We start from the raw sequence: 24,482 nt of genomic DNA, 5'->3' as shown, positions 1-24,482 counted from the left end.
GACCTTTGAGGGAACAAATAGACCGACTGGAGGAAACCACTGTAGCTTATTAGCTTTGCTGCAACAACCACTTTTATTTAATGCTCTACTGTCGAATTGGTACACAAAAGAAGAATATTTTGTGGATTCTTAAACTGGAGTTGAATGAATGAACATTTGAATTAACGTTCATTTTATTGTCCTGTTAGTGCGCAAAGAGACTCTGTTATCACAGTGCGTTTTGTTCTCCTTAAATAACCTTTTATTGAGTGAAATGATGTACAATCCAGAGAACAAAATGCCAGATAGAGTAAATTGCCCAATAAACTGAAAACAAATGGAGACAAATGGAGCTTGTGTGAATGACTAGTGCTACTTTGCTGCTAGCTGGTGAGTCTGTTAGCAGTTAACCAAAAACCAGGAGGTGTGGATGCATTTTTCACGTAGTGGTTTGGTCACATTTAAGAAGGTGGGGCAAATTCTTCTTCTTCTTCTTCTTCTTCTTCTTCTTCTTCTTCTTTTTTTTTTGCCATTTTTGCATCAGTTATTTTATGTTCTTACTCATTGATTTAGTACTTAATTGTTTCAAATCAAAATTTCCTGACAAACAGGTCGGTACTTGGCTCAAATACCAGTACATTGAAGGTAATACTTGGTTGGTTAAAAGATTATTGTCATGCACAGCGGAGCTTTTTTTTTTTTTTTTTTATCTAGTCACAGTTTGAAACTATCTCTATTTCAGTGCAATGCCTAATGCAGAAACCTGCAAGTCCCAAAAAACCCAAACCATTTTCCCTCTGAGATTCTCTGAAACAACAACAAATCATGCAGTAAATAGCCTACACTGCGCTTCCACACACTGTATACAGTTCCACTATAAAATCAAAAATGACTTGCGAATTCAAAAGATGTGCACGGTTAAACCAAGAGCTTTTTCTAGGTCAAGTGAATAAACATTGCCAGTCTTGCATACTTCCCTAAGCAGCAGACAACAGGGGAAAAAAGACAGATTTTCTCCAAAGTTTGCCAAGGGAACCTGTTTCAATAACCCTGAACTTCTGGTGTGGAACGTAAAAGTTGAGCTCCTGCCCGCCTGTCAGGTTGTGGCGAGGAGGGTGTCGATAAAAATGTTACATCGGAACTGACATGCTGGCAGTCTTTCGAACAAAAGCCCTGCACTGTCATTCTGCTTTACTGTCTCTCTGAGCACACAGTCACTGAGACCCTCTCACTGGTTTCTTTCTTCTGTTTCTTCCCTCTCTCTCTCTGTCTCTCTCCCTTCCTCCCCCTCACTCTTCCTCCCTCCTTCTAAAACCCTTATAACATCCTCCGGATTTAAGAGCTTAAATGTCAGTCTCATGATATCAGTGCAATTCAGATTAAGCGCCTTAAATACGATGTAAATGTATAAATGTAGGCCAATGAGTGGGCACCATTCAATCCAATTAGCTGTAATGAAGGCAGTCTCAAGGAACCTCAAAAGCAATAATTTCTGATCGTTTTTTGTGGCTCATTGACTATAACATGCTGCAGACAGACAGCCAAATATATTCTACCTTCCTGCAGAATTTAGGAGATTTAACAATATTTTGTTTCTAGTATATAACTTGAATAGTTTCCAAGAGGAAGTCTGCAAGAGCTCGGTCCATCCAGTAAAACTCACTTAAGTAGTTTCAAATTATTGTGTGACTCACGCATCTTGAACAGTACGAGAATTTAGATTGAAAATAGCACAAATGCTGCTGGGAGAGTTCTTTTATCAGTACTGGCTTAAAGGTAAGCAGAGAAACAGGCCTGTTCATCTTTGCTATAGTAAGCTCATATTATTTGTGTTATAATGCCATGTGCTGGTAATTTAAGTTTCCACCAATCGACAGCCTGCAAGGCTGAAAAATTAGGCCAACTTGGAAGTGCCAGAAATGGCAGTTCTTTAAATGGCCACTTGAGGCCTGCTGTAAGTGCCAGTCAAAGCCCATTGACTCCCATATTAAAATGCATAACTTTACAGCAGAAATAAACAGTTTGGACTCTACAGATCATTTTCTTCTTCAGTATAGTTAGGTCACATTTTTTTTTAATATATATCTCACTGTTTAAATTTAACTAGTACTTGAAGCATAATTGAGGGCATGTTTGAATGACAGTTCAATGAGTGCATGCTTACCACAAACCAGTCTATCAGCCAATGCAGTGCATTAGTTAATGAACTTTTTTATCAGATCAAAGCAGTGGTATCACTAAAATAACACCATTTAAGATAACTGTTAAATTAAGGTTTACATTCTCTGTAAACGTCAGTTTGAATAGAAGTAGTAAATACTTAAGACCCTCTAAAAATGTTCCAGTGTATTTGTAAGCAGGGAGTGTGTTTTTGATCATTCATTTTGTTTTGGGGTTGTTGTTTTATAATATTGAAAAACATTTTTCACACATACACCTACATTTAATGACTTGTCGAACATCAGTCAGTGTCATGGGAACACCCAATACAAGATTGAGCATGTTTGTGGTTATTGTGTTTGTATGTTTTGGTTCAGGTGTGATTTCTCTCCATTTGTCCCACTTCCCACCACATAAAGAAGCATTTACCCATCTTTGTTCAAACTTGGAGCTAAAAATTAAACCGGAGATGTAGTGCATATGTGAGTGGGCTAAGGCAGTAAAACTAAAAGCAAAAATAAACAGGAAATGAACCCTGATTCTTTTATTATTGCTGCTATTTATTTATTTATTGAGCTGCAGATAAAACACTCGTCCACCCTATATAGCAGAATTCGTGCAGTTTAGAAATCAACAATCATCGTGTTGCTCTGGATCGAGGAGAACTAACACACTCATTGGAGACCACTGCCAGGATTTGCCAAACATGTGAAAGTGTGGCTTCGGTCCCATTTCATTAAAACCAGCCCCATCTGTAAACAGTTATTGCCCACTATATAAGCAAAGGTCTTTTTTTTTCGTCAGAAATGTGCAATACAGAGACAGTAGATATGACTTGACAAGGGAAGTATGGGACAGGAAATTCAGCTTAATGCAGTTTCAGAGAGGAGGTTTGTCCATTCAGCTGTAAAATGTCAGACCTCATTTCATCATACAGAATACAAAACCTATAGTTCAACTTGTTATCACTGTTTTTATTTTGAAAGGCAAATGAAGAGAGTCTGTTGTGATCTTTTCTGTAAATGTGGGGGTCATCAGTAATGCATTGTACCGCAGAAACTAAAATGCATTATTGTGACAGCAAACTGCAGCTGACAGCAGCACTTCTGGGCACACAGGTATTATAGTGAGCATGAAGTCCGAACTGTTTGACTATTTCTTGTCCAAGTTGAGCTGAAGCTTTTTTCTCGTCAATCAATAGGTTCACTTGTACATTTTACATGTACAAATTCTAGCTGAGTTTGAGCGAATTCATTTGGAAGGCATTTCTATGCTCACACTGTTGCTATCTATATAACAGCACTTCCAGTTGGTGTGTGTTGCGTCTCTGCCAATGGAAGCCTCAATTTTTGGAGAATCAAATATTAGTAGGCTGGATTGATTTTGGACCAAACGTCTACATTCTTGTGTGAGCTCAGTCTTCCTGCCAAGTTTGTCTGGTCTATCTACTCATTCTTCCTTTCCAGGCAGTAGTCACTTCTTCTGAGCTCTTTGTTCAATGTGCAGTGTGCTCTTTTTTGATATGAGGGGCCGGTCAAATTTGCTCTTAAAATTAAGTTTAATTGAGATATCTCAAATTTTTTGACCTTCAATACCAAAGCTGGAGCAGCAGAGAAACAGACTTTGGTAATGTTTGAAATCCCAGTCAGATGCAGCCAGTGGCAATGTCTCCACAGTCACTGACTATGAGCTATAAGAAAAGATAACAGGAAGGACAAGACACTGTTCGCCTTACATTCCTCACTTCCTCCAGGCATCTACTGTAGAGAGTATTTCTGCTTGTTGTTTGAGAGACTATACTATATATATATATATATATATATGACTATACTGTATATGGCTTCTTTTTTTATTTGTTCAGCACGTGCACTGAAAAGAAACTAGCAATTCCTTCAGATTCTATAAATTGACCCACATCTCATTAAAGCAACTGTAATCATTGTATGGTGTATGGTGCAGAGCAATGTCCATGTTCCCTCTTTCAAACATTATGCTTTGATTATCACAGAGCACGATTCGTTTGCTGGATAAAGCCATTTTTGTATAATTAAAAAGAAGAGGATTCAGTTCAGTGGGGTGTGGGTTGATGTGTGGGGATTAATTATGTTCATGTGGTACTTTATTGAGAGTTTCCAGTCTGAAATCTTTCATCTGCAATGAACAATATGGAATAAATTGAAAGAGGGTTTAGACATGCCCTTTCCCTCTGCCCTTTTGTTCCTCTTTCTGCTTATCTCTGATCATCTTCTCCTCCTCTCCGTCCATCTCTCCTCCCTGTGCAGCTCTTTATCCGTTTCTGCCTCTCATGCCTCTTTCCCTCTCGATTTTCTTCTTACTGTAAATTTAAGATTCTCAGAAGGACACTGACATAAAGCAAATTAGATAGCTAGTTATTTTGGTGCTTCACTTTTATGTGGCCTCTGAATAAATGAGAAATGTGGGCTTATTAAACATTTTCAGTGAGTTTAATTTCCACTTGAATTCGTACTGGTGCTCGTAAAGTCTGTACACACAGAGAAGTAGTAGAAATGCAGCACCTCCATCCTTCACAAACATAAGTGTAACATTGCTTTAACATGTAAATTCTGCTTGAGCCTTTTGTAACTAAGGATTTCAAGGTTGGTGGCACATAAACTGTCAGAGGTTTGCACCGTGATGTTATACTGTAAAGCAACACTTTCTGCAAGCTTTTACACCTCCCTTTTCTCAGTCACACAGATTGTTATGTCACTTTATAGGGGTGTAAAAACATTAGCAGATTGATTTAGTTGTTGTATAACTTATTTCCAAGAGACAGAGGCAATCATGGTGGTCAAAAACTAATATAAAACGTAAGATAGAACTGCTCTTTCAGCTGTGTTTTCCATTGTGCTTCTAAAGTGGTCATTGTGATATGAAAATGAAATACTGACGTTATTAAATTGTTGTTAAAAGGCTTTTTTGTTTTAAGAGATGCACTAAAGCAAAACAATAGTCTTAATGTGTAGACTTTTCTCCTCCTGATATTGTAGTGCAGCGGTGTGTTGGTACACTTTAAGATACTACGACCCTCCCTTTGTGCACAAGAGCCTGATAATACACAGCAGGGTTAACAGATGCTAGAGGCAGAGCGAGCTCTACTCTGTGAGGACAGCTCGGATCAATTACCTGATCTATCGATAGACAGCAAATAGAAACTACCACACACTGCCTTTAGATTAGAATATATTCAGTTTTAATCAGCATTACCATGACCTTTCATCAATGCCATCTTCCCTTTGACCAATGGGGTGTGAAGCAAGAGGAGTTGACAGGTTTGAATGTCCTTCAGTGTCTGTCCTGTATCATTACCCATCTCTCAAAATAGATCGAAGCAATCTAAAAAAAGAAATCTGTTGTCATGCATTCACTGCGCTTGGTGGAGCTCTGAGACCTTGGTCCAACAGCAGAGGAAGTCGTAGATTTTATTCATGATTTTGTCTCGACACTCCTACTTTCAGACATTTCCCTTCCATGTTTCTTCTGATATAATCACCAGATGCAGATCCTAACACATTCAGAAATTACAGGCTCCAAGGTGCAATCTTAATGCAACATAAGTTATTATTGTTGCTCCAAGGTCAACATTCCAAAAGAAAACCGCCGCAAAACTACACACAACGTGACTTTGTGAATTTAGGCAGTTCAGATGCAACCAAAATAACCAAACAAAATAACGGTGTGGATAAGGGCCAGCATGTGTGGTGTGGACCTGGCCCGGTCTACTGCGGTGACATACCCACACCCAAATACTAAATGAAATGAAAAGATGACTCCCAATCATCGCAGTGCAGGAAGAGAATTTTATCAAGAGTTTGGTCGGGAACTGTTCTATATGCAGAGTGCCCTGATGTAACTGTGTTACGAGTTGTAGCTAGATAAATAAATCTGATTTGATTTGAGTTGATTTGAGGGTTTCCTAACATGGGAATGACCCCAATTTTCAAAAAAGACAAAAACTTGACAAGATTGGTGTCATCTCTAAGGATCTAATCTGTCTTCAAAAATAAGGACAGATATACAAAGTATGAGAAAAAAAAAATGTCTCTAAAGACGTAATTACTGACATTTATTGTCAAATATTTCTCGACATTTTACCTTCATTTGACATGATTAATGGACAAGATTAGTGATTACTTAAAAGTTTAAAAGTGATATTGACCAGTCGTATTTACTTATTATTCATGTTAAATGTATATCTTGCAAACACTGCATGGAAAAAAAAACAAAAACTAAGTTGCATCAATAGTGTCATAAAACTGACTATTCATTATTTAAAAATGGTGGTTAAATCAACAAACTGTAAAAATTATCTTACAATCCTGCAAAATACAGTCAAAAATGAGAAGCCAGATTGAAATATCAACATGTCCACAAAGCAGCTGTGGTTGTTTACGATCATGCACGTATGTGTGTCTGTTTGTGTATACCCCAAAGGGAGCCACGAGGGGACTGAAACCAAAGGGAGCCCACTGAGGGGGAATAACTAAATCACGCAGCCCGCAGATGTTTGTTAAATACCACAGTGAGACAGAAAAGATGGGACCAAAACTGTCAGATTGTTGTGTGGATGTGGTATTTGTGAAATTCTGTCTGACCATTGGTGAGCATGCATTAGACAAATGTGGATCTAAATCTTTGAATCCATGTCAGATTGCATGTAGCACTATCAAATGTAAACTCGACAGCAGGAGGACTATAAGCCTTTCACAAACACCATAATGAAACATTTGGCATACTAGCTCTCATGGCTGTTGTGGAGAAAAGTTTGGTATGAAGTAGCCCACAGTAGATAAAGGATTACAAACTGAAATCAATTTATTTAACTTGGGTTTTTTTGTTTTGTTTTGTTTAGTTTTTTGTGTTTTTTTTTTTTTTTTCAAACTGTGGCTCCTTTAAAGAATCTTTTTATGAGAAGAACTTCAGAAGTCAGAAGATTCAAAGTGCTAATTTCAGTTTTTCAGTTGCACAAAGGCTGGTGTCTTTGATGATGTCTGCTTACGACTATCAATCTCCATAAAAAATCTTTTGCCGTGAGTTTCAACCACTAATCTATAATTATTCAATCAATTAACTGCAGGAAAGTGAGTCATGATGAGGTTGTACGTACAGCAGCTTGTACAGTTGCCGAGCCTTTGCGCTAGCTCTGCTGACACTGCTGCCTCTCTCATTGCATTGGCACGTGACGTGTGAGCATTTTCAACACCATTAATGCCGAGCTCGGGCAGGGTGTGGTCTGTGTGTGTGTGATGGTAGTGGGGCTTGAGATGTGATTCAACAGACTGAGCTTTTGACTCAGCATTTTGTCTTGTCTTTCATCCAGGGGCTGCGTAAATGGTGTGTGTCGTCACGTGACATGTGAAGGCGGAAAGTAGAGACTGTACAGTATGTTGGACCTCATTCTACCAGTGGACCAGAGCATAGCCTGCTCTGTTTCTCTTACAACACTGATATGTCACACAAGGTGTTGGAGGTCAAACTGATTATTATATAATAATTATACTACTATAAGCCTAAAGCAAGCCTATGCTACGTCTATTGAAAAGCAGCCGCTGTGTAGTACAGGATTTTGGAATTGAGTGGAAATTCCCTTGATTTCTCAAGGCTGCCATTTGAATGAATCATGATTAGTTAACCTGATGAACAAGTTGAACCAAGCCTGAAAAAAACAAAACAAAAACAAAACATGTCGTCAAGTGTGAAAACAGTGGCACGTGTAGGAAAGCTTCAACAAGTGCAATTATTTCACTAAACGAATATTGGCCCAAACTAAAACACTGATCAGGCCCTGCAGGCTTCCTTCCCAATCAAACATGCCATTATCGCTTAGTAAAAAAAAAAAAAAAGACAAGGAGAGTTCTCATTTGTGTTAAATTTTGTAAATGCAAAGTCCACTTCCTATCTCCCCCTCTCTCTCTGTCTCTCTGCTGTACTGTCCCTCCTGAGCCTTGAGTAAACACGCATACATAATGTACATGTTCAAATACACACAGTCACAAGTGTGATACTTTTACACAGCTTTCTCTCGCTCTCTCCACGCAGTATGATAATTTTCTCCTGTTCAGTTTCTGGCATCTCTCCAGTGTAACCACTAAGGGGAAATCACCCCTTGAAACACTTGTGAGTGTTTGGCCCTTAATTCATATTGCATGAAATGAGCATGCAACTTTGTTCACAGAGAGGGGGGGTAGTCATGCTGTCAGTAGAGCTTGTCTAATACAACCCACAGATGGGCGCTCTAATAACTACTGCCAGGGCAGAGACACTAAACTGACAATAAAATGGGACCTCTCCCTGATCTGACAGGTATTTTTGGATAGAGACACTAAGTGAACGTGTGACATGAAATATTTTATATAAGGGGCAGCGACCTCGTCACTATTCTTCAACCCCCCTTGATATTGCATTTTGTTGTCTGCTGTGTTCTCTTTTCTGCTTCTAAATAATAAATCATTGAGTGTTTATTCTGTGCAATTACTATTAATAATTGACCACTATTAGGTGTATTAAAATGCTCTAGCCTAACTTATTATAATGCTTGTACTTGTGGGGCTAACTCTTTACGTTTGACAATTTATTTTGGCCTTTGTTGTAAGTTGTAGGCTCTATCTCATTTATGCCAATCTCCCCTGATGATTTCACGACAAATTCTACTTTCTACTTCATTACATTTAAGATTCAAGAGCTTTAGCCACAAGTTATATTTTAAATATGAATGTTACGAAAGGTAGGCTACAGGATAAAAAGGTTCTAAACATACAACGCACACTATAACGCATCTAATGCTTAAAGTTGAAAAGATTTTTTTATTTCAATTGAATTTCAAGGGCTTGTAATGGAATAATTTTACATTGGAACATAAATCTGTTTACTTCCTCCAGCACTGATCTTCCCTAAGCCTAACCCTAACCCTGCATTCAGTGATGTCAGCACTGGGCTTGTTCTTTCAGGGCTAGAGACAGGAGTGACGGGCACTGCAGCATTTTTTTATTTTTTTTATTTTCCTTTTTTTTTATGACACTGCAATTAGTAATTAGTTGTTATTATGTAGAATTACAGGCACATTTAAAGGTTGCGATATTGCATGAGGAAGAATACAGGGCGCAAACTCACGTGGCTTGTTTTAGAGTAACCACTGCCCCAGGTGCCTATGACACATGTCTCATAAGATGTATTCTAAGATTCATTTGGAGGTGGAAACTGTTTCTGATGAATGATGATAATCTATTTTCTTCCATGTACTATAATTTAATCATATTTGTATACTTACTTGTGATTTGAAACATGTGATGGTTGTTTTTCTTCACTGTATTGAAGGTAGCAAATTCCCCCTCCTAAAGGCAGAAAAGCAATTTGAAACACTAAGGATGTAGAAACTCCTAGAAATATGTTGATATGGTTAAAAATAGGATTTTTACACAGAGGCATTGAGGTGATATGGGGTCTTCACATGCACCAGGCAATAATAAACTCAGTGTACATCACCAATGACCAGAGCTAACCGATTTCCCCCAGGGTGACAGCCTTGGTGGGGTTGGCAAGTTCAATATTTGGTATTAGAGGAATTCATAACACCTGTTAGGAAGCTTTTATTGTATTTAACATAACAGGTGTCTAAGTTGTCCTGCCTGTGCTTTACTCTGCCGTGTGTGTGTGTGTGTGTGTGTGTGTGCATGTCGTAGCCCCTCCCCACATGGTGAAACAGAGTGGAAAAACTCAACTAGGAAGAACAGCAAAAACACAGACTCTCACACTGAGCTGAAATGGAACATGCGTAAATTGGGGAAAATAACATGAATAACATATGAATCTTTTTTGTGCGTCTTGGTTTCTTGAGGGGGCTGGAGGTCTTGTGCCCACCCCCAAGGCATTGGTAGGGGAAATACTGCAAAAGTAGGTCATCGCTTTCCTCAGTTTCTGCACCTTTATTCCTCAGCAGTTATGTTACTATGGCACTATCAAACTCAAGCATATTCCAATTAGTTGCTGTATATCAACCCATCCACTTAAGCTGTCAAACATGTAATTGCAACGGCAGTTTCAGAATCACACGTGAATAAGATGCTTCCTCCTGGTGAGCCAGAAATACCACAAGGCGAATATGTCACTGACACTGGAGCGTGTGGGTGTAATCATACTGGAATGAAGGGAGATCTAAAGGCATGTCAGTCAGTTACATTCACAACAGGCTGGATAACATCCTCCTCCACCATCAACCCAAAAGAAAGTGCTTCTCCTCTTCAGTTGTAAAAACAGAACTTCAAAAACCAAGTTTCAAAAAAAAAAAAATTTGGCAAAGTAAGCCACACACACATGAACTGGGGTTATTACGGCAAATTATGGTCCTCTTTCTGAAAAGCAGTGAATAGCTGACTATAGCAGCTGCAGACAAGGACATTGCTTCAGGTCAGTGGTTTAAATCGTGGTTAAAAATTCATCATCAAATAGAAGTCTTGGTGCAAGTCCCCAAATCCATCGCCCTCTGAGAAAACAAGAAAATCAGGTTGCGGAAGACCAGAGTTTTCTTGGCCTGCTGGCATATGCAGCTTTTCAGCTGCAGCAACACCAACCAGATGTCGAGTTTCGAGAATCAGAGGTAGATCAGGACAGATCCAAGATAGTGGAGATACTGTATAATGACAGCGGTGCCCTTGAGGTGGTGGATAAACCTTTTCACCATCACTGGCACGCAAGCATCAAGGTAAACCATGCTGTGGTCTATGTTAATGTGGCTGTTTAATAAAGCAGGAATTCAGCTCAGGAAGAGCAAATGTTTCCACAATTGGCCCTTGGAAAGCAGCTATCAAATGAGTAGCCTGTGATGTTGAAGAACAAGTTACTTATAAGTAACAATGCTGTGTGACTACACTAGACATTAGCATTGAATAGGAGAGTAGCAAATGGTCACGAAGAGGCGTTTTAGTGTTCCAACTGGGGAGATGACAACTATTATTACACTTTTAGGGATAGCTTTAGATACTGCTATAAAGACTGTTATAATGCATTTTCAAAGGTTTTGTTAAAAACTGTAATGGTTCCTTCTACCCTACTGGTTGTGAAGTTATACCTTCATAATACATGAAAGTTCAGAACAAACGCTAAAAAACATGTATTTTTAAGTCAGGCAAAACTAAACTGAGGTTGGAGCTGTCTGATCAAATGGTTATCTTCCACACTGAAAGTATTTTTCATATGAAATCCGTTCTTGGTGTTCCCTCAGCCAGTGTTTCCTTGCTAATCCCCAGAAGACCAGTACATTCTGGTAGTTGTATGTACAGTAAGTTTGTTATGGGAAACAAAACAGAAATAATCATACACACAGCGATGCCAGGATAAAGGCGCCAACTTCATTTGGGTAACTAAGACAAAAAAAGCCTCATGAGCTTCAAATAAACTTTAGAAAATGAGTATTGGTTTAAGTTGACTTGAAAAAAGACACCTGTCCTTTTAGTAAAGTTAAGCAGAAAAGTGTAAAATTGTAATACCTTCAGCGTTGAATTAGTCGAAGCAAGCATTCATTCATAATTGAGTTACTTTAATAATGTTAGTTGGAAAATAAAGATAACTGAGTGGGAACAGCAAACTAACGTCGCATATTATCCTAAAGAAAGCAATGCAAATGTGCCTGTGTGTGATAAGACAGACAACATAATCAGGGTATGACTGTGCTCTTCCACACACTTACTCCAACTCCAGTGTGACAAAATAATGCTGCATCAGGTTCTTTTCATTTTCCCCAAGGTCTGCCAGCTGAGGAAGATCATGAATAACAGAAAGCTCATACCCAAACTCTAATTATCACCAACAAACCACCAAGCGGTCAAGTTAATCACAAACTCTCCTTCTGTTCCTGAGGTACAGAGAAGCATCGTGGTAAAAAGTGTTTTCGAAGAATACTATGATTTCACTGTGACGATAACCTTTGACTCATTTTTGTACAAAATATAAATAGTTCACAATTTTACACTATTAGAAATCTGTATGAAATCTTATCTCAGTTTATGAACGCATGTGTTACAGTCAAAAACATAGTTTGTGAGGTCACAGTGGCCTTTGACCTTTGGACCAACAAAATTAATTTGTGAATCCAAGTGGATATTTGTATCTTATGTAATGACGTTACCCTCAAGGCATTTAGAGGAATGAAACTTGCCTGGAAAATCTCAGTAACCTTGACCTTTTACTAACAAATCCTAATCGGGTCATCCTTGAGTCCAAATGAATATTTAAAACAAATTTGAAGAAATTCCTTCAGGGTGTTCCTGAAAATTTTCCTTCAGACAGAAAACATGATGCCTCCAGCCACAGCTATTGCTGGTACGAGCTCTTTCAGAGCAGAGTGAAGCAGGCAGCTGGAATCAGAGGAAGGCCAGTCAAACAAAAAGCAAACACTGAGCAGGAGAATGTTTGCTTATTCCAGGTATGGTGCAGTAAACTCCACAGGTCGCAGTCTGTGTGTGTGTGTGCATGTTGAAACTGACAGGTTTATTTATAGAAAGGTCAAATTCCCAAACACACAACTCACTATGAGCTGAAACAAGTAAGACCCAACATCCAACAAAATATCTATAACTCTCTACATCTATAGAATTAAACTGTCCTGAAATCTTGTTTATGGGACATGGTGTACAAATAAAAAGGGATGCCCCTCCCCCCAAAAAGTACACAAATAAACAAACAAAACAACATTTTTGCTTAGCTAGCTATCCACTTTATCTTAACTTGGCTCTCTCTGGGGTGTAGATATTTTTTCTTTTTACAAATAAATTGAATTTTATTAAATGCTAAATAGAATTTTTACACAAATGGCCACACAAGACATCTGCTTTAATAAAAAACTTTTCACAAGTTACAGCATGCAGACACACTTCTGCCTAAAAGGTCTTCATGTAGGTAATCTGTCTTTCTCTGTTTTAAATTTCTACTGCCACTCCTCAGGTGAATGGAATTTGAAGAAGATGCTGCCAACAGGTTTTATATGAACTAGAAAATGTGTGTCTGTGTGGTTGTGTCCATGCGGTAAGGCTGGATTTTATGCTTAGATTTGGGTTATAGTCCTTACACAACGCGTGTGTGTGTGTGTGTGTGTGTGCGCACGCTTTTAGAAAGCTGGCCCTTTAATATCCTTCCAATTATTATCCACTGAAGGCAGAAATCATATTACACTTCCTGCCTGTTTGTCCTTTCAGAGTTTCAGGCAATGAAATGTTTTCAGATTCATGGGATGTATTATAGTTTACTTTCAACCTGCCCCATGATTGTTGGGGGCCTGATTTTACCTGCTGGGTCAGTGTCATGGTGCTACATGCATGCATGGACAGGCATTCCATCTTAGTCTTAGTCCTAAACTAATTTTTTTTTTTTTTTACTTCTTTGCCTCCTTTGCGTCCCCACCTTCTGCCTCGTTCATTCTAAACCCAATTCAGCTCCATGAGGCTTAAGTCTGGAGAATGTGCTAGTCTTTCATCATGTGAAACCACAGTCCAGTTCTTTTCTTCTAATGTTGTGGGTCATTACCTTGTTGTTGGATGAAACTTTCACCAAATAGTCCAACCACCTTTTTCTCCACATTCTAATAACAAAATATAGTTCTATTTCCTGCAGTATGGTGCTGTTCTTGTAATACATTGGTATAAGAGCACAGTTTGACATGTTTTGGTATGTTCGACACACTAACAATCAACTGTCAAGACTTTTATTAACTGTCATTGCTGCAGGAAGTTATCCCGTTTTCCCCTATATTTACGAAAAGGCCTGTTTCCTGTTTTTTTCATGGGCAGTTCAAGTTATTTACTGGTCTTAAACATTTATTCCAGATCTTAATGAAATTCTGGGTTCAGCTGATGTTCCTGTGTGTGTGTGTGTGTGTTTGTAGAGAGAATAGAAATATTATGTAAAAGAGCCTGGAGTAACCCCCCTACCAACACACAAATACACCCTTCACTTTATTCGAGCCAACTATGCATGACCTACTTTGAGAACCTTTCAAGCTGAAAAATTAACATTTTTTTTGCCAAGTGTCTTCCTTTATGGCATCTTTCCCATGGAGGAACTGACAAGACAAACACTGGATTTCAACGTAGGCAGTTGGGCATCAACTTTTGGGCTAACTCTGATTAACCTTGAATGCCCTGTTTGCACCGTCAAGTATATCTGGATATGAAGTGAGTTGTGATACGTTCTCTCTAGATCCTCTTCACCAGGAGTGAAATCTAGATCTCATTACTTTCTTTTATAGCTCTGAATGAATAATGTTCACTCACTGCATTGACCATTTGCCTGCATTTAGCTCAATAAACTGGTCTTTTTTATTTATGTCACTGGTGAGTATGTCAGCGGCGTTCTTATGACCACTTCATCTTGGTAATTTTCTGATTTATTATGTACATGTTTCTCTGCAATCACTCTCCTCTCAGATGGCGTTGCATTTCATTCACATTCTCCTCCATACAAATCCCATGACTCAGGATTTTTTTAAGACCACTTGTGAGTGATCCTTAAGATATCTTGCGTGCTAGGTACACAAAGTGCTTGGTACACAGAAGACTGCCACTCAGCTACAGTATTTCACAAAGCGGCACACTATAAAAATCGTGGCATTCATCATAACACAGAAGCATGCACTATGCTTTGTTGCAGTCCTGGTATTCAGTTTCCACATCCTTTATGCAGTTTGTTAATGACCTCAGCAACAGAAGGGAATGTCAGTTGTAGATAATTGAGAGTCGATCTCCGACTACAGGCCTAACCTAGTGGAAATCTGGCCCTCTGTCACCAGACTGTGTTTCAGGGGAGAAGTTCAAATGAGGACAAGACAAAGATTCAAATCCCAGAAGCCCCAGCAAGCAGTAACCACACTTTTATTGGGGTGTCAAGTCTGGCCTAGATTGTATACTTTTGTTGCTGTTGTGACGGTGGAATTGTGCGCGTGTGTGTGTTTGCATGTGTTGTACGTGCACAGCTCTGCGTGGGAGAGGCAAAGTGAAGACTTTTAACATTGGTTTCTCTACTGTGCAACTACAGCATCCGATCATTGTGCCACACTGTATTGTCTCGGTTCTTTTAAAAAGATTACAGCCGCTGTCTGCGTTTTCTCCTACGCTGTAGTAGCAGAAGGTAAAAAACATCCATTCATGTTCCCCGATGACTAGACCTTTTAAGATAACATTGTTGGACATTTCGACCAGATGTGCTTCCATCTCTAAGGTATTTCAAGTTTTCGTTTGCTTTTTTTACATTTTTATGCCTCTGTACCAGTGACAATTACGGCAGGAGGCATCTTCAGTCTGACCCATTCTCATGAACTGTGATGGTTCAGGAACAGTTTCTGGGAAATCTTCTAATTTGTCACAAACGTTCCTTTGGATTTGATAAAATTTTGGTAGTCGAAAGGGAAAGTTAATGTGACCTAATAAAACATTATGATATATAACAATTCAATAATTCATATGCTAATTTTGAACTGATATCACACAAATGTCTTATAGGTTAAATTGATGAAGTGATGAGATTTAAATCGAAGGTCTTTATATTTTAAGAACAATTGGGAGAAAGATTTCACCAGTAGCACCAATTCTTACTACTTATACCCGGAATACTGAATTCCCACTCTGCTTTACGCAGACTCCAATCCACCCACACCAAGAAGTGATCCTGCCCAGAGGAAAAAGAAAAAAAAAAACTCAACTGGATACTCTCAGGCTGCGTGTATTAAAATTTCTTTCATTCAGGTGTTTTATTCATTTTGTTTGTTTTATTCGTTTTTTTTTTTTTTTTTCCCATAGTCATATTGCTCAGCTGGTTATTCAGGTTGCATGACACTACTTTCTTGATTGAAGGTTAAAAATATAAATCTTAGTCTCAATTATTATTTGAATTAAAAAAAATTGAGAAAAAAAGACAAAATTATGCTTGAGGGAACAAGCTCATTTTCATCATTCTCAGCTGCTCTGAAATGGAGGTTTTGAACTGCCAAAGAAACCTGTACACAGACAGTGGTTTATTCATGTGCTTGTTCCAAAGACGAAGACATTTCCAGTATATTTCACTGCACATTAAATATGTATAAGCTGAATAATGTTACACTTTGATACTTTGAACATGAACTAGTACATATAGAAGTGTAGTATTATTTCACCTGCCTGTTAACATTTATGGAGCTTTACAGGACATTCTGCTGTATGTCCTGTCAAATTCTGATGTGTCTGACACAGTCTTCCCAATTAAAATTTTCTAATATCACAATTTTATCCTATGTAGTAGTTCCAGGGTTTTTTTTTTCTGGGCTGTTCATTGAATTAACCATTTATCGTAACTTTCTGAGATCACCAATTCCCAGCCTCCTTTGCAGGCCTATTAATTATCTTACAAAGTTTCAATCCTACTGAAATATGTGTCCATTAAACCAAAGCCCTCTCAAACTGCCTCATAGTATATTTAAAAATGTTTTGTGAAACACATATGTATAAATGAAGCTGTTTTTTGTTTTATTTTCTTCACAAGCTTTATTTTTTTTAGCTTTCAGAAATACTGAGCACATGACGGCCAGCTGACACTAATGAACCTGTTACTTTAGGTTTGTTGGTTTAAGTCCTTAAGACAGAATTTAGCAGAATTCACTTACCATATTCTTAATTACCACTGTACATGGCATATTTCACGGCACACAGAAGAATGTCCTAATCGATGCACAGACAGATGAGACACACAACCATTCCCTGACACCTTCACCTGTAGCATGCTTTTCACAAGTCAAAAAAACAGATCCCCAGTTTATAGTCAGGAACTCATAATGCACTAGTTGCCTTTGTGCATGCCTGGTGTTGGGATTTAATTGGATATTAGTATCCAGCAGTGTCTGAATTAATCAAATCATTTCCATCCATTAATTTAGTGGAGGAACATACAATTACAGCCTTATTAGTGTGCTCTCAGGAGTATGCCTTTTCATCCCTCTACAGAACATTGAGAGTTGGCCAGAGTCCAGTGCAAAGCATTCTCCCCTCTTCAATCTGGTGCCGGCTCGTGATGGGCATTCTGTCAATCTATAGAGCCTGTCTGTAAGCTTAAAGCGAGGAAAATTAGGCTACAGAAAGGTGCTACACACTATTTAAAAAAATCCCTTGTTGGTAACTATTTTGACTCTTTAGCATTTGTCAGATTATGAAATTACTAGGTCATTGGACTGAAAAGTTATGGACTAATTCTATTTGTGAAGCATTACTTTGAGAACCAGCATAAAATTGTCCTAAAGAGGGTGAAAAGAGATTTGGAGATTTAGGTGTTAAGCAACATAATCCACTGCACTAATGTAGGTCATTTTATCATAATTTGTGTTTTTCAACAAATTCTACGAATTCATACAAAATTTAATTATATTGAATAGTTTTTAGCATTTTTAAATACAATAAACACAGGATTTTTTTAAACTTAAAAAAATAAGAATGGTTTGTCCAAGTAACATGTTTAAATAAACATCACATAAATACATCAGTGCACCCCCACCCACCCATTTTCCTCTCTTGTGAATCTGAGTAAAAGCGTTTTTGCAAAGTAATCCAGACTGCTCAGATGAGCAGCCATTTTTAATTAAAACCATTTACAGAGGAAACCAAAGTGAGGAAAAAAAGAGCCAAGGGATTTTACACTCTGTCATCCAAGGCTTCAGTAGATCAAAGAGTTTTAGTTGTGCTTTTTAATGGTTATATAATATTTTTGCCGATGAGATACTGGGCCTGGGCACCATGCAGTCAGTCCAAAGCTCAACAATATCACAGATTTCCTGCAGAGCACTTTGAGATATTAGGCAAAATACAATCAGTCTCTGTTTATGTCTGAATATAGCTGTCAATCAATAAAATACTACTGGGGCAGCAGGACAGTGTAAGTAGGCAGCAGGCTCCAAAAATAATAGATTCTTGCATTCTACCTAAGACAATCCCTTCTGCATGTGTGTGTGTGTGTGTGTGTGTGTGTGTGTGTGTGTGTGTGTATGCATGATTTGTATGTATGTATATGTGTATTTGATGCTGTCTGCCTCTCTGCCGGCCTGGCTGGCTGCCATGTGGCCCATCTCTTACTGTCATCCTGTCTGACATTAGGGCTAAGCTGGATCTCATTAGGACCAAGGTGGCAGTGATCCCGTCAACATCGCTTTGGCTCTTGCCATATGGGTCGCCTCCAAGGTAACGGGCTGTATCAGTCTCCTCAGAGCTGCAAGCCTTGTTATAGCACGCACACACACACACATACGCATCCACATCCACACACAGACGAGTATCTACTCCCCAGACGAGCGTGCACCTTACATGTAAACCTGAATAAACATGATACACAGAAAAGATAGAATGAAATACTGATGATAAGATAGTTGCGTCTATCTCTATCGATCTATGGGTAATATGCAGAATAACACAGACACACATAGATTTAAACGTAGCACAGTTTCCTTCCTCTACCTTTCTATAAGAAGTAAAAAAATAAATAAATAAATAAAAATTACGGGACAGTCATTGATGTACTTTTAATGAGCAATAAATACTATTTTAGAATCATCTGGTCTTAAGCAAAACGTAATGAATTGTATAAACCAGCATGAACAAGTCAGAAGACATATCTAATGATAAAAGATGAAAGTATTTTTATGTGCAATTGTAATTACAATATATGCATAAATTGCAAAGTAATTTAAAACTGTATTTAAACAAACTTTTTCCCCTGTTCTGTCCTCTGGACTCGTCCTTGCCATCTGAATAACAACGAGTGAGCTGACAAAAATGAAAACAGACAACCGAAAATGGCACTGCATTAGTGCAAAGTTGCCTTCTACAAATTTAATCAGGAAATTTTTCAATCTAATAAATCTCCATTTTGAGATTCTGCGCAACGTCACTGCCAAAACTCAAGACTGCGCTTGTCAGGGTCAAGACGCAGTCAAACAAAGTGGAGCTATGTCCAGAGATGTCCCACCAATGTCAGATCGAGCTGTACCTTTCTGACCGTGAGTGTCTGAGTCTTATCCAAGCCAAGTAAGCAAGGAGTCATTTAGAATTGTGTTGAGTGCCTCTTTGCTCCAGCTCATGAAAACTGGGAATTTATGACATCCCCTGCTTACTTATATGATAGCAATGTGTTTTATATGAAAATCGATAGACAGTCACTGTTATTTAAAAAACACAAAATTACATCACACCGAAATTACAGGATAACACACTTTCCTTTTCATTTACGGGGATAAAACAGCCACATCTGTTGCTGTTAAATTCATATCTATACGGATGCTGTGTGTAGATTATGGCTTGGAAATTGTCTCATACTGATGATTTTTTGCTTCCCTCAACTTCACATGCAATTAGGACACTCGGGTACATTGGAAGCACAACAACTGTGTCAAAGTTGCACTTTGCCAGATTGCCGGTTGTAATAGATATTTTTTCCATTGTCCTGTTTGTTTTGTTTCAGCCCACACCCTCACAAAAGCAACTGGTTATTTCATCAGTTTGGCAACAAAAGCATGTGATCAATCATTCATAATTTATGATGCTGCCAATGGCGCAGAGCCCATAAAAACAGATATTTGCACTACACAAGGTCTTAGCTGGACCTCCCAATAACAGTCCAATAAATTTTGTTGCTGTTCATACAGATAGACCCTGATAAGAGTTAAACTTTGCCTCTGTTACAGTAAGCACAGGGCAGTGCGAGCAGAGACGATATTATGATCACATGCTTCTATAACAATGACCTGGACCTCGTCCTTTAATTCCTGTTCCTCCAGCCAGCATCCCGCTGTCTTTCCCAAGCCCTGCTGTTGTTATTATTTAGCACTTCTCAAAGCAAATGCCCTAAATCCCATGTGCAGTCTGAGTGTAACTGTAACAAACTGGCCACCCATTTATCTGATCCTCTTTTCTGGCTATTGGCTATCAGAAACGTACAGTCACAAAAGCAACATCATAAAAAAAAAAATAAATAAATAAACCCAAGTAACTACTGTATTACTCTCTGCAAAGAGAAGCTGGAATGCTTCGCGCAACTTGGAAAATTGTACTTAAAAAAAAGCAAGAGAGAGAGGTCCGACAGATACGCTGAGAAGCATTCGCTCGGAATGCGTAGACATACTTTTGTCTTCCTTACCTGGACATGCCGTCCGTGATGCAGTTCTGACCTGGGTATCCTTCACCTCTCGCTGACATGCCTGGCCGAGATTTCCACGACTCCATTAACGCCGTTACGGGCGAAATTAGATTCAACAAAGGGTTGGACTGGTCCCTCACATCGTGCCGCGTGAAAGACATTGTTCCTTGGGCTCCAATCTGGTAATGGAATGAGTGTCCACCAGAATTAACTCCAACAATGGCCGATGTGGGCATGCTGTTATTCTCTTGGTAATAGCTGCCATCACTGGACTCCCGCTTAACCCCTTTAGACAGGACATTGTTGGAGAACACATCAGACTCATAGTTCCCATTCATAGAGGAGACAGGGGGTCCTAAGATACCAGAAAGACTGTATTCATCAATGTTATTCCTCAGGGACAGATAGGTGGTCTCAGATGCAGGGAAGAGACCAAGAGAAGGTGACTGCTCACCGTAGGGTTGTTGAGTCATACATCCCTCATTCTTGTTTGGCTCATTCTTAATCTGGGTTATAAATGGTGTGCTGCTCACACTACATTTGGAGTGACCTAAACACATGCTCCTGAAGTCAGTTCCAGGCTCGTTTTTAATGTACTTTACCATGCCCATCTGGTCTAAGCCGACGTTGAACACCTCCCCGTCGACCATCTCGACTTTAGGAAACTCAAAGTTTTTGAAGTCTGTGTCTCTGGTCGGACCTGTTGCTTCTGGGCTTTTGGTGTCGTTCTGTACCAAACCCAGCCCCCCAGCAGGACTGGAAACAGGAAACCCAGCAGAGGACGGGTTCTGTGGGCTGCCGACAGCCCGAGAGCTCCCTGTGGCTGGGCTGGAGATAGAGGGCCTTACTGCGTTGCAGTTGTTGGCAGTGCTGGTGCAGCTGCCACCTGTGGGGCTTGACACAGATGACCGAATGTTACACGTAGTGCTGCAGGACGGAGGTGATCTCACACTGCTCATACTCTGTGGGCTGGACATGGGAGACCTCATGACATTGAGTGGGCTGGTGAGAGGTGGTGAGCCCACTGTGGTGGACTCTACAGGGCTACATGTGGCTGAATTCCTGCGCTTTATGTTGGCCAGGGTTGCAACGCAAGACGTCTGGCTGACAGGACTGCTGACGGAGGAGCACACTGGTCCAAAGCACGTAGGAGGACTGGTGGTTGATGATACCATATTGTTGCTGCCCCCAGGGCTGGAGATGGAGCTGGAGGTCTGGGGACTGCAGGACAGAGATGACGCCAACATGGAGCTAACTGGAGTCCCAGTGCTGCATTCTCTGGGAGTGGTACTTGACTGCTGGAAAGTAAATGTCTTTAACTTTGGGCTCTTTTTAGAACCACCCTGGGTCTCCTCTAGGGGCCGTCCACACGCTGGATACATCTTCCCAGGGCTGGTGCTGCCCCCATGCTGGCTAAAGGCAAAGTCTGCCTCCCTGGCAGCATTCATGTACAGACCCATGGACTCAGCCACAGTCTTGGAAAGCTCCTTGGAGTCCATTTCCTGCTTATGACTGTGGAGAGAGTTGTTGAAGTGTGGGAGAACAAATGGCTGGTTCTGGCTGAGCCGAAGCATTGGCTGCTCCTGCTTCTTTGTATTGTCTTCTTTGCAGTCGGTGGCCGGGCTTCCAGCAGGGCAGCTGACATTGACTATGTCCATCAAGATATCACTGCTAGTCAGACTTGAATCCTCTGTACTGCAGCAGTACTCCATGGTGCTAGGAACCTGAGACCATCTGTTCTCTGTATCGCTTCCATCTAAGAAACTTTGGTATCTTTTGGTCTCCATTGCTGGTTCATTGATTCACCTGGAAAAAAAAGAAAGACAGAAAAAAAAAAAAATCACAGAGTAAGTTCAGAATACTGTTGTTTCAAGTTTCTTAGAGTTGTTTTGCTTTGTTTTTGTTGCCACAAGCCAGCAATTGTGGTCTCACATGAAACCAAATATATAGATTATATCAAGGAACATATATTTTCTGTCAACACTTTGACACTTTGAGTCTTGGCAAAGCGGTAACTTCTCATCCAGTGGATCAAAATCTACTGAGAAAAGCGAGAAAGGTTAATAGAAATACTAACAATAATAATGATTCTTAATGATATATATATAGATAGATAGATAGATTTCACTTACGTAAGTATGGTAATTGCCTACCTTTTAAGAGACCGTGACAAAAAGTGTAAAGAATATGTGAAATCTGAAAAAGTCCAACGCCAGTCTGTACAGTATTTCCTGTCTGACAGATAAAGCTCCTTATCGCTGCACTACAGGGGATGTACAGTGATAACTTGGAGGAGAAAGACGCACTGCAAGGGTTAATGTGTCTGCGTGACGTCAGCTGAGCCTGAGCTGAAGAGCCCGCCTCCGCTGCGCTCCTATTGGTCGGCTGAGCCAGAACCCCCCTCCGGCTCCACCAGGCCGCTCACGGATTGGCCCGGAGCCTGTCACTCAATAGTTACTGCTCTTGCAGCCACAACAGAGCTGCGACACAACTTGAAATGTTGTTTTAGTGGCTGTGGCGGCCGTGACAAGTATAAAATCAATAACAGTAATAAAAGAACACGCATAGAATCGAAGATATGAACAGTTGCTATGATGATACTTTACTTTGGGGCTCGGTATTTATTTCTTCGCTCGGCTCTGCTCTCCTGCAGCCGAGATATGTTGAGTCAAAGTTACGCAGGGTGACTGCGAAATATCCCGGACACACAATGTTATATATACGGTGAAATATCCGAGGAGAAAGACAGAGATGTGATCTCGGCCACTTGGCCCCACAGTCCGGCTGTCATCGTCCTATCCTCTGGCAGGACACGCAGCTCGCCGCGTTTCTCTCCATCTTGCGTTTGCGCAGAGTAAATACTAAAAAAAGATTTTAGTTATTTTTCTTATGTCGGCGCGGAACTTTTCTCCTCCGTGTCAAAGTCGTCGCTTTTGAAGCTTTTTTTATTTTGTTTAATCCACAGAGATAAGTAAAGCGCAGCAGGAACGACATTTTAAGCTATTTAATTCACATTTTAGGCAGAAAGGGAAAGGGAGAAAACTGGCAGCACGCGATTTCCCTCAGTACAGGTGCGTACAAAAATATCTAATCCGATCTCACTTTCAGACGAAATGATGAGGCTGATTTGGCTTTTTCTTTTGTCTGTCTTTTTCTTTTAAATACCTAAAGTAGGCTGCATAAACTTCTGGCCGACTTTTATTCTAGAGCCGACTCGGAGCTAACGGTCCCGGGTGAAAGTTATCAGGTCCCTCTAACGCTGCACACCGACCGACCGGGAGATGCAGCCAGCCAGGCAGGCAGGCAGGCAGGCAGGCAGGCAGGCGGTGGAGGACAGTTTGCTTTCCTTCTCAGAGACCCAGAGTCCAAATTAAAACAGCTCCGGCTCGCTTCCTTACCTTAAGGACGGCATTCAGAGTTATCAGGTGGCTGTTGTTGCTGGGCAGCGATAATCCCGAGGACACACACGCACGCACACATTTAAAAATAATAAATATATGCAAAATAAAAGACAGACACACAAAGCAAAGTCATTAAATGTGAACAAATGCGCCTTGCCTGGTCTCTCCGATACATAGTTCTCAGTTTGACAGCTACACACGCTGGAGAAGTCTGCTGCGTATGATCAGTAGTAATAATCCTCAGAGGCGCTGCTCCTCTCAGGACGGACGGACTACCAGCGGCGGCAGGTGAGCTCACATTATGGCCGGCGTTTCACGGATGATCACCGTCTCTTTCAGGGAGCCTCGGCCAAAAAAAAAACAAAAAACAAACACAACACAAGAACAAACAAAAAACAACAAACAAACAAATAATAAAAAAAAGAAACACAACAGTAATAAAAACAAACGGAGGAGTCTGTCGGAGTTGCGGTCACAGCGACGTCATCCTGTGGACATGGACCCTCCCACTGCAACGAGTGCAACACAAAGTGTGATGGGGAGGGGGGAGGGGGGGGGCAGAGAGGGAGGAGGGTGAGGCAGAGAGGGAGGGCAGGGAGGAGGGGCGGGGAGCGCAGGTAGTCTGGAAATAGGGCACCGTGTTCAGTGCACAGGGGTCTGAAATCATCTCAGTTAGTCTGTCCTCTTCTCCGTTCCTTTATTCCCATCCATCAAGTCAAATCTCATCTCATCTCATTTTTTTACATAGCGCCAAATCACAACAAAGTCACATCAAGGCACTTTGCACAC

General features: G+C 40.1%; 1 protein-coding gene and 1 long non-coding RNA gene across 6 annotated transcripts in view; both read right to left on the bottom strand.

Moving 5' to 3' along the window:
- nr3c2 (nuclear receptor subfamily 3, group C, member 2) overlaps positions 1 to 24,190 on the bottom strand; it is a 66,562-nt gene extending 42,372 nt beyond the window's left edge. For 3 of the 5 annotated variants that reach the window (XR_003840594.1, XM_029498570.1, XM_029498553.1), the window contains exons 1-2: positions 23,851 to 24,190; positions 20,293 to 22,098 (exon numbers count right to left, since the gene is read on the bottom strand). Coding sequence is in view for 4 of the 5 variants with exons in the window: in XM_029498570.1 (XP_029354430.1) it covers positions 20,293 to 22,079 (1,787 nt within the window). In the remaining variant the exon portion in view is untranslated. Of the gene's footprint in view, positions 1 to 20,292; positions 22,099 to 23,850 lie in introns of those variants that run through there. The other 2 variants (XM_029498562.1, XM_029498545.1) reach the window with 1 other exon arrangement.
- LOC115041244 (uncharacterized) lies at positions 6,990 to 9,680 on the bottom strand. Its single transcript, XR_003840595.1, has 2 exons — positions 9,428 to 9,680; positions 6,990 to 7,816 (listed from the first exon to the last, which is right to left on the bottom strand). It is a non-coding gene; the product is annotated as an uncharacterized LOC115041244 (long non-coding RNA).
- Positions 24,191 to 24,482: the final 292 nt, after the last annotated feature.

The sequence above is a fragment of the Echeneis naucrates genome, chromosome 1 (assembly GCF_900963305.1).
Source record: "Echeneis naucrates chromosome 1, fEcheNa1.1, whole genome shotgun sequence".
In the NCBI taxonomy this organism is placed as follows: Eukaryota; Metazoa; Chordata; class Actinopteri; order Carangiformes; family Echeneidae; genus Echeneis; species Echeneis naucrates.
Note: the sequence above shows the minus strand (reverse complement) of the source record. Positions and strands in the feature narration are given on the sequence as shown.